The sequence below is a fragment of the Rhinatrema bivittatum genome, chromosome 2 (genome assembly GCF_901001135.1).
Source record: "Rhinatrema bivittatum chromosome 2, aRhiBiv1.1, whole genome shotgun sequence".
Taxonomy (NCBI): Eukaryota; Metazoa; Chordata; class Amphibia; order Gymnophiona; family Rhinatrematidae; genus Rhinatrema; species Rhinatrema bivittatum.
In genome coordinates this window covers 263,061,334-263,076,255 of record NC_042616.1, presented here as the reverse complement: position 1 = coordinate 263,076,255, position 14,922 = coordinate 263,061,334, and the positions used below count along the sequence as shown (strand labels likewise).

At 45.8% G+C, this 14,922-nt stretch overlaps 1 protein-coding gene across 1 annotated transcript in view; it reads right to left on the bottom strand.

Annotated features, from left to right (window-relative positions):
* Positions 1–8,342: 8,342 nt before the first annotated feature.
* Positions 8,343–14,922, bottom strand: part of LOC115083266 — a 145,814-nt gene continuing 139,234 nt past the window's right edge. Inside the window, exon 6 of the mRNA XM_029587075.1 lies at positions 8,343–9,144. Within this exon, the coding sequence (XP_029442935.1) occupies positions 8,935–9,144 (210 nt within the window). The 3' untranslated portion in view covers positions 8,343–8,934. The remainder of the gene's footprint in view (positions 9,145–14,922) is intronic.

Here is a 14,922-nt window from a genome sequence, read left to right as displayed (position 1 = left end):
AGCCCAGGTCAAGACCTTCCCTTTGAGGTGAGTCAAGATAAACGTGACCTTAGTCAGGTCGTCCTGGAAGACAGAGGGCTGCAGAGCAAATTGCATATAGCACTGATTTATGAACCCTCTGCAGAGCTTGGAGTCACCATTGAAATGTGGAGGCACTGGAAGTGCCAGTAAGGTACGTGGTACTGACGGGGGTAGCTGTAAAGGAGGAGAAGCCAAATCATTGACGAAAGCATCGACCTGGGCATGAAGACGATCCATTGATGAGGCCAATGCCTTGAGGAACTGCTGCTGTTCTTTCACCTTTGAAGCAAGGCCTGCGATGGCCTGGAGGGCATGCAGGTCCACCAAATCCATGGCTTTTGCAACCTGTTGCGTGGGAGGTGGATCCTTGGGCTGAGGTGCAGTTGAGCAATCCGTAGGCGAGGGCCTATGGATCCCTACCATCAGCAAGCAGAGTGGGCTGAAGCTGGAGGCCACTGGAGCTTCACCTACACCAGCCTACGTTGCCCTAGGGTTGAACCTTCGGGTGCCGGGCCGGCAGGACTTAGGCAGGCCTCGAAGTTGGGTATCAGTAGTAGCTGGTTCAGTCCAGAGAGAGCAGCCAGCAGGTGATGTGATCCTATCCTGGCAGGATGCGGAATGGAAACCCAAGCACCAGGGAACTGGAGGATACTGAAGGTGCCTGAGCACAGGAAGGCTGAAGCCTTAATAGTCCGTGTCCAGAGGATAGGGACAGAGGCATCACTGTCAAACTTGAGTAGAAGCGGGCGGCACTTGGAAGGTGTAGCAAGCAACGTGGAACTCTGGACTCAAGAGAGTCTGAAGCGAAGTCGTACGTAGCAAAGTTCAAGGCAGGGAGAAGACAAGCATGGTCAGATGTAGTAATGGTCAGGGCATGGAGTAGGCAGGCATGGTCAGACGTAGCAATGGTCAAAGCTTGGAGAAGGAAGGCATGGTCAGGTGTAGCAATGGTCAAGGCATGGAGAAGGCAGGTGGATGAAGTCAGGCGAAGCAGTGGTCAAGCTTGGAGAAAGCAGGTGGGCGAAGTCAGGCAAAGCAGTGGTCAAATCCAGGAAGTCAATCAAACACAAGACGAGACGAACAGTGGAACAGGAACCAGGAACTGGGAACATGGAGAATTAGGAACATGAACAAACATGTAGTGCAGCAACGAACACTCAGAAACCAGGAACAGGAGCCCAAGGAAACCTGTTGCAAAGGCGACGTTGAGGAGCATGGCCTGAGTATTTATGTGCTGAAGGATCTGATGTCAGCATCCGGGTCCGCTGCCAGGTTCCTGCCGCGGGCCCTTTAAATCATTCACTGATGCACGCACATGAGCCTAGGGAGGGGTGCGGTGCTGCCGGCGGTGTCTCTCCGTGAGCCCCGCAGAGAGGCCCGAGGAATGGAGGCATCCTGGCCAGAGGTCCCGGGAAGTGGAGCAGGGCTGGAGGTGCTGGCAGGAGTCCGAGGTTGAGACTGGCGGCCCACTGCTGCCAGCGATGAGGAGCTGGAGCCTGAAGCTTGTGCAGAGAGGTGAGAGGGCCACACCGCAGGGCTGCCATGGGCGGCGAGCATAACAGCAGTAAGGGATTCCCTGGGACTGCGGACCAAGGAATATGGCAGCTTAGTTCTGAGGAACAGATAGAGAGGTACTGGAAAACAGTGGGGCATTTTCACTGGAGCATGTAGGATGGGCAGCAGCTCTGTAAGAACAGGAAGTAGTGGAAGTGTCTGTTCTCTGACTTACTCAGACTATAGGTCATTAGGTGGAATTCCTCCTAATGGTGCTGCAGAGGTTAATGAATCACAGACAGACTTTCATGAATTGTTTCTGGAAACCGAATGAGGTGTGGATTGTCTCCTGGGGCATCAGGATTAATTACACATGATGCAGATGATGCAAATCCCGAAACTCTTCAAGAATGCCATAGAGGATCTAAGTTCAATAAGAGCCATCTTGGGTTAGGTTATCCCTATAATTAATATCCTGGAGAAATTAAAGGGTTTCCGGAAGGGACTGAAACCAGAGGTGTTGCTGCTCATGGTCCTCTTTGCAACTGCAAATGGAAGGCAGGGCCAAACCCCTCACCCAAAACGACACTTACATGCTAGCCATGCTGTGTGACCCACGGATGAAAGTATCACCTTCTGGTCCAACAGTCTAATTTACTTGCTGGTGGTCAGGGGGTGGATACAGAGGCAGAGAGGTAGTGGAGGAAAGTGTGGTTACCCCACATAGTACTGTCAGGATCCCACCCTTGTCTGCCACATCCCCATGACTGTCTCAGAACAAGCTTTCTTGATACAGACCTTAGTTACAGCAATTAGCAGAAGAGACCATTATCTCCCCTCCCACCTCTGTTACAATCTCTGGCTGCAGGCTGGCAGCCCTTACCTCCTGGCACCGGGCGTCGACCTCAGTCCCTCTCAGCTCGGCCGCGGCAGGCAGCCGCCGTTACAATCCTGCCATTCCCAGGCCTTCCAGCTCAACCTGGGTGTTGCGCCCGTCGGTCGCAGATGGCTGCGATCTCTCATGCTCACCTCTTTTTTCCCTGCACCGTCAATCATTGGTAGAATGGCGGCCTCCGCCAACCAACATCAATCTCCCCGGCATCCCCGGGACAGCGTGGGCGCTGCCAACCGCCATCTTACTTCCGGAATCACCTAGGCATTGCGCAGGGCCTCCTTTTGTATATGTCATGGCGGGGCGTCCCCTCCCGATGACATCAACCCGCTGGTGTACTTAAGCTGGCTGCCCATTGCGAAGACGAGTTAGCAAGGAGTTCTTTCGCTGTTAAATCCGCTCCACTTTGGGATCTTCTGTTCCAGTTTCTCCTCGTGGCATTCGGACGCTCTGGGTACCCGCTCCACGGGGGCCCTTCCGCATCTCGGCTATCCGCTCCTCGGAGGGCTTTTCTGCCTTGGACTTCTCCTGACTCAATCCTCGGGTTCTTCTCCTGGAACTTCCTTGTGTGATTACTTTCTCCAGCTTCCTATGATACCAACATTGCTGAAGTCTCCATGGTATACCCCATGCCTCGAGTCATTATCTTTCTTCAGCATACCGCTTCTACCTATCCTGAGCTACAGGATATTGCTGCAGCTATTCAAGATCCTCTGCCTGGTTCCTGTATCTCAAGACCTCTGCTACCTCGTCACCTTTGGTACAGTTATCCTCGGCATACCCCGCGCTGCGGGCCACTACCGGATCTGCACTCAGAGATATCCCCATCAGCCTACAGGAACCTCCTGGTGTACCCTGCGCTGCGGGCCACTACTGGACCTTCTCATCTACAGTATATCTTGCTCAAGAACTGTGTTTATTGCATTTCCTGCTCCTCGGGTTACGCATTATCTTTTCTCCCTAATAAAGTCTCTCTCACAGCTGTGTCCTTCGTCGCTGAGACCACGCCCACCGACGGTGAGGCTCACTGAGCTCCTCCCTGTGGGTGGAGACATCTCTCATTTCAGCTCGGGGTTCACAAGTTCCTACAAAAATATAACACGGGTATAGTCCTTCGCCGATTCCCGTCACCTGTCATCCGTGAGCAGACACCGCCACACGGAGCATGCCGCCACCACCTTCTTCCTCAGCCCCTGCTCCTAGGTGTGCATGCGTGCCTCTGTCGGGGATTTAAAGGGGCTGCGGTGGGGAAAAGCTCTCACGGCCCCTAATGATGTCAGCAGCTCTGGATATATAAGGCAAGCTCTGGCAGTCAAAGCTTGCCTTAGCAACAGGTCTCCTCGCTGTCTTCTGCCAGTGTTCCTGAGTTGCTGATCATAAGAACATAAGAAATTGCCATGCTGGGTCAGACCAAGGGTCCATCAAGCCCAGTATCCTGTTTCCAACAGAGGCCAATCCAGGCCACAAGAACCTGGCAATTTCCCAAACACTAAGAAGATCCCATGCTACTGATGCAATTAATAGCAGTGGCTATTCCCTAAGTAAACTTGATTAATAGCAATTAAGGATCTTCTCTTCCAAAAACGTATCCAAACCTTTTTTGAACCCAGCTACACTAACTGTACTAACCACATCTTCTGGCAACAAATTCCAGAGCTTTATTGTACGTTCCTGGCCCTGTACCAGTTTCCAGTTCCTGTCCTGCTCCGGATTCATTGCTCCAGTTCCTGTGTTCCAGTTCCTGTTCCTTGCTCCACGCCACTCAGACAGACCTTGGCTCTTGACCCTGATTGCTTCCTGACCACAATCTTCTGCTGCCTCCTTCTGACCTCTGGACCGGACCTGACCATGTCTTCTGCTGCCTGCCTCGGTCCATCGGCTCCTGGTTGCCACTCGCCTTGTCTGGCCGTGCTACATGGGATCATCCACACAGAGGCTCACCTAAGACCAGCTGGCCCCAGGCTCAACCTGCGGGGAACATGGGATGGTAGTGGCAAAGCTCACTCTGGCCACTTGCTTCCCGTCCCGCCTCGCCTCCCGACAGTGGGGACCTGTGGGGGTCTCTCCTACAGGTAGAGAACACCACCTCGGGCCAAAGGTCCACGCTCGCAACAACACTCCCATCATATGAGGCCTCAGAATAAATTTCAGTCACACACTACCTCACACAGCTCATCGAAAATATGGTCACAGAACCATTGGCATTTTGGGCACAGAAGGCCATGGTGGAAATTGGTTATCTGATTCTTAATATGGTTGATGTCAAGATGTATCTGATATACATTTTGTGTGATATTTGAAGGTAGTTTTAATAATTTTTATCCAGTTTAGTTCTACACTGTCCTAAGAAAAACCTCCCTTTGCTGGGCTTCCATGAATTTCCAGGCATAGTGAAATAGAAACATAACAGCAGAGATATGGCCTATCTAGTCTGCCCATCCAAATATAACTATGTCGCATTTATTTTAGTGTCTGGTTCTTGAGATAGATACACACCATCATCCTTCTACCTACAAGGAGAGAAGTTTTTCCTAGCCCCTTCTCTCTACCTATGGGAGATGATTTGGCAGAGAGGTATTTCCCATTACTCAAGTTACCCTACATCAGTGGGGGGATTGCAGGCAAAAATGGTAGGGCTTTCCCCCCATTGTGTTCAAGTTATTATAGGTACACAGGAGAACATTTACATCACCCTTTACACCATACACCTTGGCACTATGACTGAAAGGGAGCTCCTTTGTTGACCTGAGGTGACAGAGTCACAAGTTCTTTAGAGATCTTTCCAAATTCTCTTATGGTGCTTACTGATAGCTGGTCTCATCTGGTATTTTCCTTTTTGATGGATTACATCACCTATTTTAGGCTACATTCCTAAGCTAAATTTAAGCAAGCTGTCCACAGCAGACCCGCAGCGCGGCCCTCTCACCTTCTTACACAGACTCCAGCTCCTGGTTCCTCCTCGCTAGCAACGGTGGGCCGCTGGTTCCGATCTGGGGCCGCCCCCGGTGCCTCCGGCTCTGCCATGGTCCCCAGTGTTGCAAGTCAAGATGCCATTGCTCGTCAGGCCTCTCCGCATGGCCCACGGAGAGACGTCACTACCAGTGCCACACCCCTCCCTAGGCGCACACGCGCGCATCACTGATCCTTATGAAGGGCCCATGGCGGGAGCCTGGCTGCAGCCCTGGATGATGACATCAAACCCTTCAGTGTATTTAAGCTCAGGCCTCGCTACATAGTGTTGCCTTTGCAACAGGTCTCCTCGCTACTCGAGTACTCGTTGCTGCTAAAGAATCCTCTCTACACTTGTTCCAGACCTTCATTGTTCCCGGTTCCTGTCTTCCTTGTTCCTGCCCTATCTATGTTTTGACTGACTCTATGGATATCGACTTCGCTTTGCTTGACTACGCTTCAGCCTATCTCCAGACCCAGACCTCTGCTATGCCTGACTACGCTACTGCCTATCTCCAGACCCAGACATCCGCTATGCCTGACTACGCTATTGCCTATCTCCAGACCCAGCCCTCTGCTATGCCTGACTACGCTATTGACTTCTCCGTGATCAGACCATTGCCTTGATTGACTACGCTATTGACTTCTCCATGATCAGAACTCAGCCTTGCTTGCCATGATCTCCGTTTTGCCGCCGGCCCTGATCCAAGCCTGTCATTGATGCTTCTCCTAGCCTACTCCTTGGACGTGGACTTATTTGGCTTCAGCCTACCTTTGCTCGAGCGCCTCCAGTTAATCTCCGTTCCATTGATGCCCGAGTTCCAGTACCGTACCCAGTCCAGGGTAGGACTACGCCACCTATCATCTGCTTTCTCTGGGCTGAACCAACTTCTCTTGTTAACCAACCTCGAGGCCCACCTAAATCCTGCCGGCCCCAGCACCCAAAGGCTCAACCCACGGGGAACAAGGGCTGGTATAGGTGAAGCTCCAGTGGCCTCTACCTTCAGCCCACTCCACCTGTCAATGGTGGGGACCCATAGGTCCTCACCTAAGGGTTACGTCAACCCCACCTTAGCCCAAGGGTCCACCTCCGACGCAACAGCTAACTGACTAAGACATGATGCCAGTTAGCCATGGGGCATTATCAGCCTAACGCCATTCAAGTTCTAAATCTGAAGGATTGGGGCACCCAAATGGTATTTAAGAGGCAGACTTCTGTATGTCACTTTTCCTCCACTGCCAGATGGAGGTAGAATTGGTGCTGGCTATCTTATTGCATTGGGGTGTTTTTATCTCAGCCCTGGCACAGTAAAGAGGAAGTCAATCTCCAAACCTAACTTGCCGCATCCTTCTCCCATTGATGTTGTAGGGAAACTACTTCAGGACTGATGTGGACCTCCTCTAGAGATTCTCCAGTTTTGCTATGCCCAGGAATAGCAAGTTCACCATTTTTTGGCTGCTTAATGGTTGTTAGTCTTGGGCCCTACCTTAACTAGAGTGGAACCAGGCTGCTGGCGCTAAACTTCAAAAAGGAGATAGAGCAGCTTTTAAACTAGAACATGAGGGAAAGCTGACAGTCAGTCAACACGCATGGTTCAGAGGGAGGTACCTTCAAAAGATACTAAAATACCAGAAGTTAGGCCATCCTGATAGACGGTTCCAATAAAAGCAAAATTACTCCATATGTGTCTAAGTAAAGAACCACTTGAGTTATAAGATTCCAAATTACCCCTATCAGTTAAATAAAGAGGTAACTTTAATTGGCATCTCAGATACCTGGTAGAAGGAGGATAACCAATAGGGCAATGCTATACCAGCGCACGAATTATATTGAAATGATAAAATGGATCAACTTGGTGTGGGTATGGTGCTTTATGCTAGGGATGGCATAGTGTTCAACAGGATAAAGAAGCTGCAGGAGAATAAATGACCAGTTAAATCTTTATGGGTGGAAATCTGTGATGGGGAAGAGTATAGCAGTAGGGGTATACCACCAACTGGACTGAGGGCTGATTTGCAGGTCAGGACTAATACAGACCTTCTCCAAAGTTTTTTTTTCTGGTTTCAGGTCACTATTTGTGATGCTTTGTCCTCTTACAGTGCTTTGAGGTCTTCATGCCACTATTGGTGCCATGAGTGTTCATGCCATTCTTGGTGTTGCTTTATCACTCATAGTCCCTTAGAGGTTTTAGCAGAGGCGTGCAGCTACCCATATATCCTTGCTGCAGAATAATACTTCTAATCAGGAAAGGTAATTCTTTTTGACTGTGTAGGAAAAACAAAAGAAATAGATGCCAGGTGTCCTTTAACGTTTTTATTGTACTGGAGATGTATTTTAAAATGTCCGACTCAGCTGAGTTTCGCCATTCATCCAAAAAGTGGAGAGAATACATCCAACTGCTTCTTTAGCGATAAACCCCAATTGAGGATGTTTTACAGAGGAATTATATATGACAAATAAGATTGATTCAAGATCATATTAGGTCCAAGCTCAATAAGCAGAGCCCCTGAGGCAGCTGCTAGATGAGTGGTGAAACTCAGCTGAGTTGGGCATTTTTAAATACGTCTCCACTACAATAAATATGTTAAAGGACATCTGGCATCTATTTCTTTTGTTTTTCCTACACGGCCTTCATAGATTGCCTTCCTTTGTATTTCTTGGGTCCATCCTTTTTGACTGAGCACACAGCTGTGGAAGGGACATGTATAGAATTGTGACGGAGGAAGGAGACAACTGCCTACTGTTCTTTTGATGGACCCCTCGGATAAGGGCACATAATGTCTGTAATGCATTGACAACCTTAATCTGGTGCTCCTCTCCTAAAGCCTGGTATTGTGTGTTACTGGGGTATTGTGTGCCACTGAGGCATCTACCCTATCTGCTGTTGTCTCACGACACTTTTTATTCTGTTCTTATAAATAGTTTATAAGAACAACTCTGATTCTACTTTTGTTTAATATTCTTTATTGTAAATCATATGCTATTCATACACAAAACAGATCAATACTCAGGAAGCAAAATGTACACAGGAAGCAAATATAGCAAATATATACTTACATAATAAAGAGCTCAGCGCTGGGCTCTGCAACAGATACAGAATCCTTGCCAACCCTACTACATACCAGCTTTGCTTATATAGGTTAAAAATACAAAGTCAGCTAATTATCTGATTTCTGCTTGCATGCTTCACACCACTAAATTTTTTTCACTGTCTGCCTACAGGCAGCTGTTATTTGTCTCCCCTTATCTTTCTCCCCCCTGCATTCTTTCCCACAGACTATTTGCTGCGTACTCTCTGCGATATCTCCTGCCCCATCCTGTGGCTTAATTTGTTGATTCTCTGGTGTCTGTGAATTCCTGCAAAAACAGTTTTATAGCTTTCTTCTTTGGCATCTGGCCTTCAAGGTCCCAGGTTTGTGTTCTGGGGCCTGCTGGTATTTTTCCATACCAGCAGTATGTTCAGTAATGGTGAAAAGGCCGGGGATTGAACCTGGGTATAATCAACATTACCCAGTCAGATTAGTTGAATCAACACTAGAGATCAATGGGGGTGATAGACATCTCAGTCAGATCCTCCTCATATCCCTCTCATGTTGCCTTGGGGATTTCTTGCCATTTCTGTTGGTGCCCTTTGCCCCTCTTGGAGCCTTGGGCTGTTCATACAATTGTTAGTTCTGCTTTCCTCCTGGCAGTGCCTTGGGCTATTCAGGCCATTTTTCCCCCTCTTGGTGGTTTGGAGTGCTGGAGTGCACTTCCACTTCCTGCTGATGCCTGCCTGCAAATTTCCCTAAATGTGGAAAGAAAATTCCAATTTTTAGAGTTGAAATTAGGATGCATTGCTTTTGTTGTCAAGTACATCACATTAAGTGCTTGCCTCAATTGAATTCTTTATTCAAAAGTATAAATGGATAGGAATCAAATATTTTCCATAGGAAAGGAAATTCTAGAACAAAATGTCATGATATGAGGCTCAAAGGGCATATTATTTCTTCACAGAAAGAGTGGTGGGTATGCTGAACAACCTCTCCGTGGAGTTAGTTCTGTTGATCAACTTGATTTCTGCTTTTCTTGGCCAATGGTCACTTCAATAACAGGTGTAAATTCAAAGAATGCCATATAGTTCAAATCAAAGTGAGAATACATAATACAAGCACATTAACCTAACTCTAAAACAATGAATTAACATATATTTTCCCAATATAAAGTTCAATACTTAAAAATAATAAACATAAAATATAGTGGGTTAAAAATCTGTTATCCAAAAATGCCACTTAATCATGTTATTTGCATCCTTTGTTGGAGAGCAGAATTCAAGAAAGCATGGGATAAGCACAAAAGATACCAAGATGTGAGGCTAAGTCTGGTGGAGATCGGGTAAGCTCCATGGTATTACATGAGGAATGGACAGACTAAATGAGCCTTGCATGGCATCATATTCTCTGTTTCTATGTAAAGCTGATGTATATCTATTTTCACAATAAAAACTTTTGAAAGCAAAAAGGGTCATTTCTCTAAATACAGTAAAGAATCTTCTGGCTGAAAGCATTTGCAGTTGAAGTATCTGTAAACAAATTCACCAGCTGATTTGTGGTGGCACATATACTGAATTGTGCAAAAGAAGGAAGGGGTGCAAACTCAAGGTCACATTAAGTCAAGGAAATGAGACAGTACATACAAGTTATGTGGCTCAAGTAGTCCCGTCAATCTTTTGCTCTTTCCAATTCCATTGCGGTCCTGGGGAAAAGAAATTAGCACTTTGTCCTTCTGAAAGTCTAACAGTGGTAGCTGGAAGCACTAAAGCAGCACTATTACTTGGCTGCAATCATCCTAGTTGGTAGAATTCATGCAGTGCAATAATTTAACAGCAGAAACAGGACAGGAGAAAACTAGTGAGGGGAATTATTAAGTTGTTATATGTACAATGTTACCTCTTCCCTTAGTTATTTATTTACTAGTTCATAATTATTACTACCTTGTTCTATGTACAATGCCTGCCGTTTTGTTTTGTTTACTGTAAACCGACGCGATATCTTAGGATGAACGGCAGTATATAAAAACCAATAAATAAATAAATACTCAAAAAAGCTGGCATTGCAGCATGTTTTACCAGTGTTGGATGACTACTGTTCTAAACACTGAAAAGGCAGGACTCAAACACAAAGACTTACAATTCATTTTGAGACATTAGCTTCGTATTTAGAGGACATACAACATAACACAATATGCTCGTTCTCAAAAGCATTTCACGTTATTCAAGATACTGATATCCTTTTTGCATGATCATTAGGGACTGTGGCATTTAAAGGTCATCAAGGAAAGCTTCTGCCTGACACCAGACATCAATAGCTACTTCCTGGAGCATTGACTGACTGATAATATATTGCTAAATCATTTTATGACAGAAAGAACTGTTTGCCATCTAATAGTTTTCTAGCTTTCTGTATAAAGGGAAAGATAAGGTTCTTGCTATTCATTCTGCCGTTCAGCTGGCTATGCACGCAGCCCTATCAGTGTAATCGTTATGGAAATGTCTCCTTTATAGATGCTACAACCTTGAGCTGAGTTTTTAAGTGCAAGTACACTAAATTTTAGTGTTTGTGGCTGACTGCAGAGAAAATAAAAAGCATTCCCAAAGACAACATGTGGACAAAGGGAAGTTGAAAAACGACCTGAAACAGATAATAAACAATGATTTCCTACAGCACCAAGACCTCTAGAGATGTTACTGCCTTGATATGATTGTCCAAACAAGAACAATACCAGCAACTATACTATGTAAACCGAAATGCAGTGGCTGCTGTCAGATTATAAAAAGAACTATAAATGAAAATCAAAAGTGATTAGGAATGTTTACTAAGCAAAGTGACTACAAATTAAAGTTAGCTGGAATTTATCCTACAAAATATCTGTCTCTTTTTAGACACATAGAAGATGTCCGCAGATTCAGGTCACTTGCTCCACCCAGCCTCCCCTTCTGTATCTGCCTGCTTTCTTGTCACAAGCCTTATTTGATCTGTGGTCTCTCTCCCTCACGCACTGCTTAGGTCTCTGTGTCTATCCCATCAATGCTTCAATAATGCCACTGGTTTGGCTCCTTCTGAAAATCGTTTCAAGTGTCCATCACCTTCTGAGTGAAAAAAAATATGTTCTCACATTTATCCATGTTTTTTTTAATTCTATAAAAAATGTCTCTTGATATTTTTATAGGGGGAGGGGCTATATTTGATTTTAAGAGGCAGGGTTGCATTTGATTTATTGGAGGGGGGAGGTTGATTTTGTATTTGTAGTGATGGATTTTATTGTAAGTTGCTTGGAGGTGTGAGGGGAAAGGCAATGTATAAAGTTAAATAAAATATCGAAGACTGCTAGATATTTAAATGTTTGTGTCATATCTTCCCTTTCCCTTTCCTCTTCTAGAGAGTACATCTTTTGATTCTTCAGTCTCTGTGTCAGACTTAAGCCAAACAATCCTGTTCAGAACACTGGCATGCAGGAAAGTCAGCCATATATTCTGCTAACTTGCCTCCATATATTATTTTCTGCCTGTGCTGAATATGCTCGGTTAAAGTTACGTGATTAAGATTATCCGGGTAACTTTGCCACTTACAGGCTTAAGGGGTAATTTTCAAAACGGTTTACACATGTAAATATGACTACTATTGTAACAATTTTCAAAAGCCATTTACCTGCGTAAAGCGCACTTATGCAGGTAAATCCTATGGACAATTCAATTTATATATAGTAGCAATTTTCAAAAGCCCACTTACCTGCATAAAGTGCATTTACACATGTAAAACCCATTTTTAAGCGTGTAAATGCTTTTGAAAATCAGGCCCACACTGAATATTCTTTTAAAAAAATTGTAGGGGGTCAAAGGCACCCCAATTCCCCATCCTTCCCACTAGTCCAGATATAAAAATGAAGTCATGGCTGAGCAAGTCCCACCTCCTGCCCCCAATATATTTTAGTGTAGTCAAGCTGCACTGTTTCCTCCCCCTCCCCAACCCGATCCCATCATAAAAGTTATTGTCTAAAATCTCCACCCCCACAAATCCAAAATCCCCACCTCCACACCTCCAAAAGTCTCCCCAATACGGAGCAGGAGGAGAAGATACAATTTCCTTTTCTCACTCTGATTAATACTAATTGCCAATAGTTCTGACAGCTACCAGTATTTCGTATTTATTTATTCACTGCATTTGGGCAATGATGTTCCTTTCACTGACAGTTGTCAGAATTACAATCTAAACAGGGATGAGGTAAGAGCCTCTCCTCATCCTTCTCCATATTGTGGGTTCAACAGCAGCGGTGGGGATTTTGGAAAATACCTTTTTGAAGGTACAGGATAGAGTGGGGAGGGGTGGTGTAAGGATAAGTCTAGTGAGGGGTAGATTGGCCTATCAGGGGATTAGGGCTTCCCCCGGTAGGCTGGTCGAATTGGTCACATGCTAATAGGAAGTAGTGCAACCTCTACTGTGTCCCCCACAGTCTGGTGAATGGCCCAGAAGAGCCACAGCTAGAATCCGGTCAGCACAGCCCAAACTGGAGAAGAGAGGATCGTTAGTCAGTCCAAGATAGGGAAAGCTAACAAACTGATAAGCTTATTAACAAAAAGTGGGAACAGTGAACAGAAAAACAATCAATTTGCAAACAGGAACAGGTAAAAGAACAAGAATTGAAGAGCAAAAATTATCTATTTGCTTTTCACTACTTTTTAGAGCCTGGAGAGGTCAGGAAATAGGCTATCCACAGAACCTGAACAGGGACTCAGCAAAGAAGTCTGCTACCTCTGTACTCCCAGCCGAGACTAGAGAGTTCAAATATTTTCAAGGCTATTTTTCTGTCTGCAGGGCCAATCATTGCATACAGTACTAACAATTACTCCCTGACCAATGGCCTACTGACAGGTAATAATTTTCTGGCCAATAGTACTGCATGATATTTTAGTCCTACATTTCCTCAGGCTACTGGAATGTGTATGCTATTCAAGCTTCTCTCTGAGTCAAGGCAGCATCTAAAGCCCCTGGATGAACTACAGTCAAACACAACCTACAGGCCAGCACAGAGCAAATAAGCTCTCTGGAGAAAAGTGTCATAGGAAAAATAAACCACAGGGCATGCAAAACCCCTATTTTGTTACATATACATACTCTCTAGTACACCCCGGGTTCATTGTCACACGCTCTCTCTCACCTTCATTCACAACGTTCTTTCTCACCCTCATTCACCCTTATTCACACAAACACGAGTCTGCCCTGTGAACTTGGTTTAGAGACCCTGTATCTGTTTATGTGTGTTTGGAGACCTGAACAGTTTTATACCTCAGATGTTTAGTTAGTTCTGTAAGAGGAAGCTGAAGGATAAACATCTTATCAGGCTAGCTCATGCTTTAGCAACAGAAGATTTGTTATATAGCCCACTTGTAGACTGGGTCTTGCTTATTGCACATAGGAGGAAGATGCAGTACTTCCTATACAATCTCCTCTTTCCAAGAGTCACTTATGCAGTCAGCATCTGGTGACTGTAAGTAATTATCTTTTCTAAACTGGGTACCTAGAAAACATCAGATCCCTTGAGCTGAAACTTCTTTGCCTTTCTGGAATCTACTAGTCAGCTCAGGGAAGAAGGGACCCTGTACACTGTTGCTGAGGCCCATGAAGTATCTATCTTTGCCTTTACAATTGGTCAAGCCCTATCCAAAAAAGTAGCATCAAAAACTAAGGAATTTACTGTGGAGTTTTCCAGTGGGTTGAACTTGTAAATACAGAGATCAATATTCAGCACCACTTAGCAGGACACTGTAAATTCAGACGTATTCAGTTAATTGGTGCTGCTTAAATATTTGGCTGCGTTCAGCAGTCACCACTTAACCAGATAATTATTAATCTGGCTAAATAGTTATCTGGCTAAGTGGTGGGTTAGATGGGGGTTTTCAGGGGTCTGGCTACTTATCTGGCTATCTTAGCGGATAAGTGCCAATATTCAGCCATATCCACCTAAGTTACCTTGATAAGTTAGTTCTCAAAGGACAAGCAGGATGGTAGTCCTCACATATATGGGTGACATCACAGGATGGAGCCCAATCACGGAAAACGTCTGTGCCCCTACTGGGCATGCCCAGCATGGCACTAACCCTGCAGCCAGCAGGGGTCCCCCTTCAGTCTTCTTTTCTCCGCGCAGTAGTACCCTCGCGGTAAAGGAGCTCTGCAGAGATTCCTGACAGGAATTTTCCTCACGGAATTACTAAAAGTTAATTTGCCCCACAGGGGTCCCTCCTTTACCTTTTTTCAGACCGCGGTACTCCGGTAAGTTTTTACCTGTTTTCCGTCGATTACTGTCAAGTTTGGCCCTCGCAGCCTACTGGCCGTCGACTGTACCATGGCTCGATTTTTTTCCATGGCCATGGCGTCGGGGTTCCGTCGGTGCCCGGACTGTACTCGCACCGTGACCATCACAGACCCCCATAAAGTCTGTGTTATATGTCTAGGGCACGATATCTTGACCTGCACCAAATGTGCCCTAATGTGCCCTAATGACACCAAAAGGTCGCAAGGCCAGAATGGAG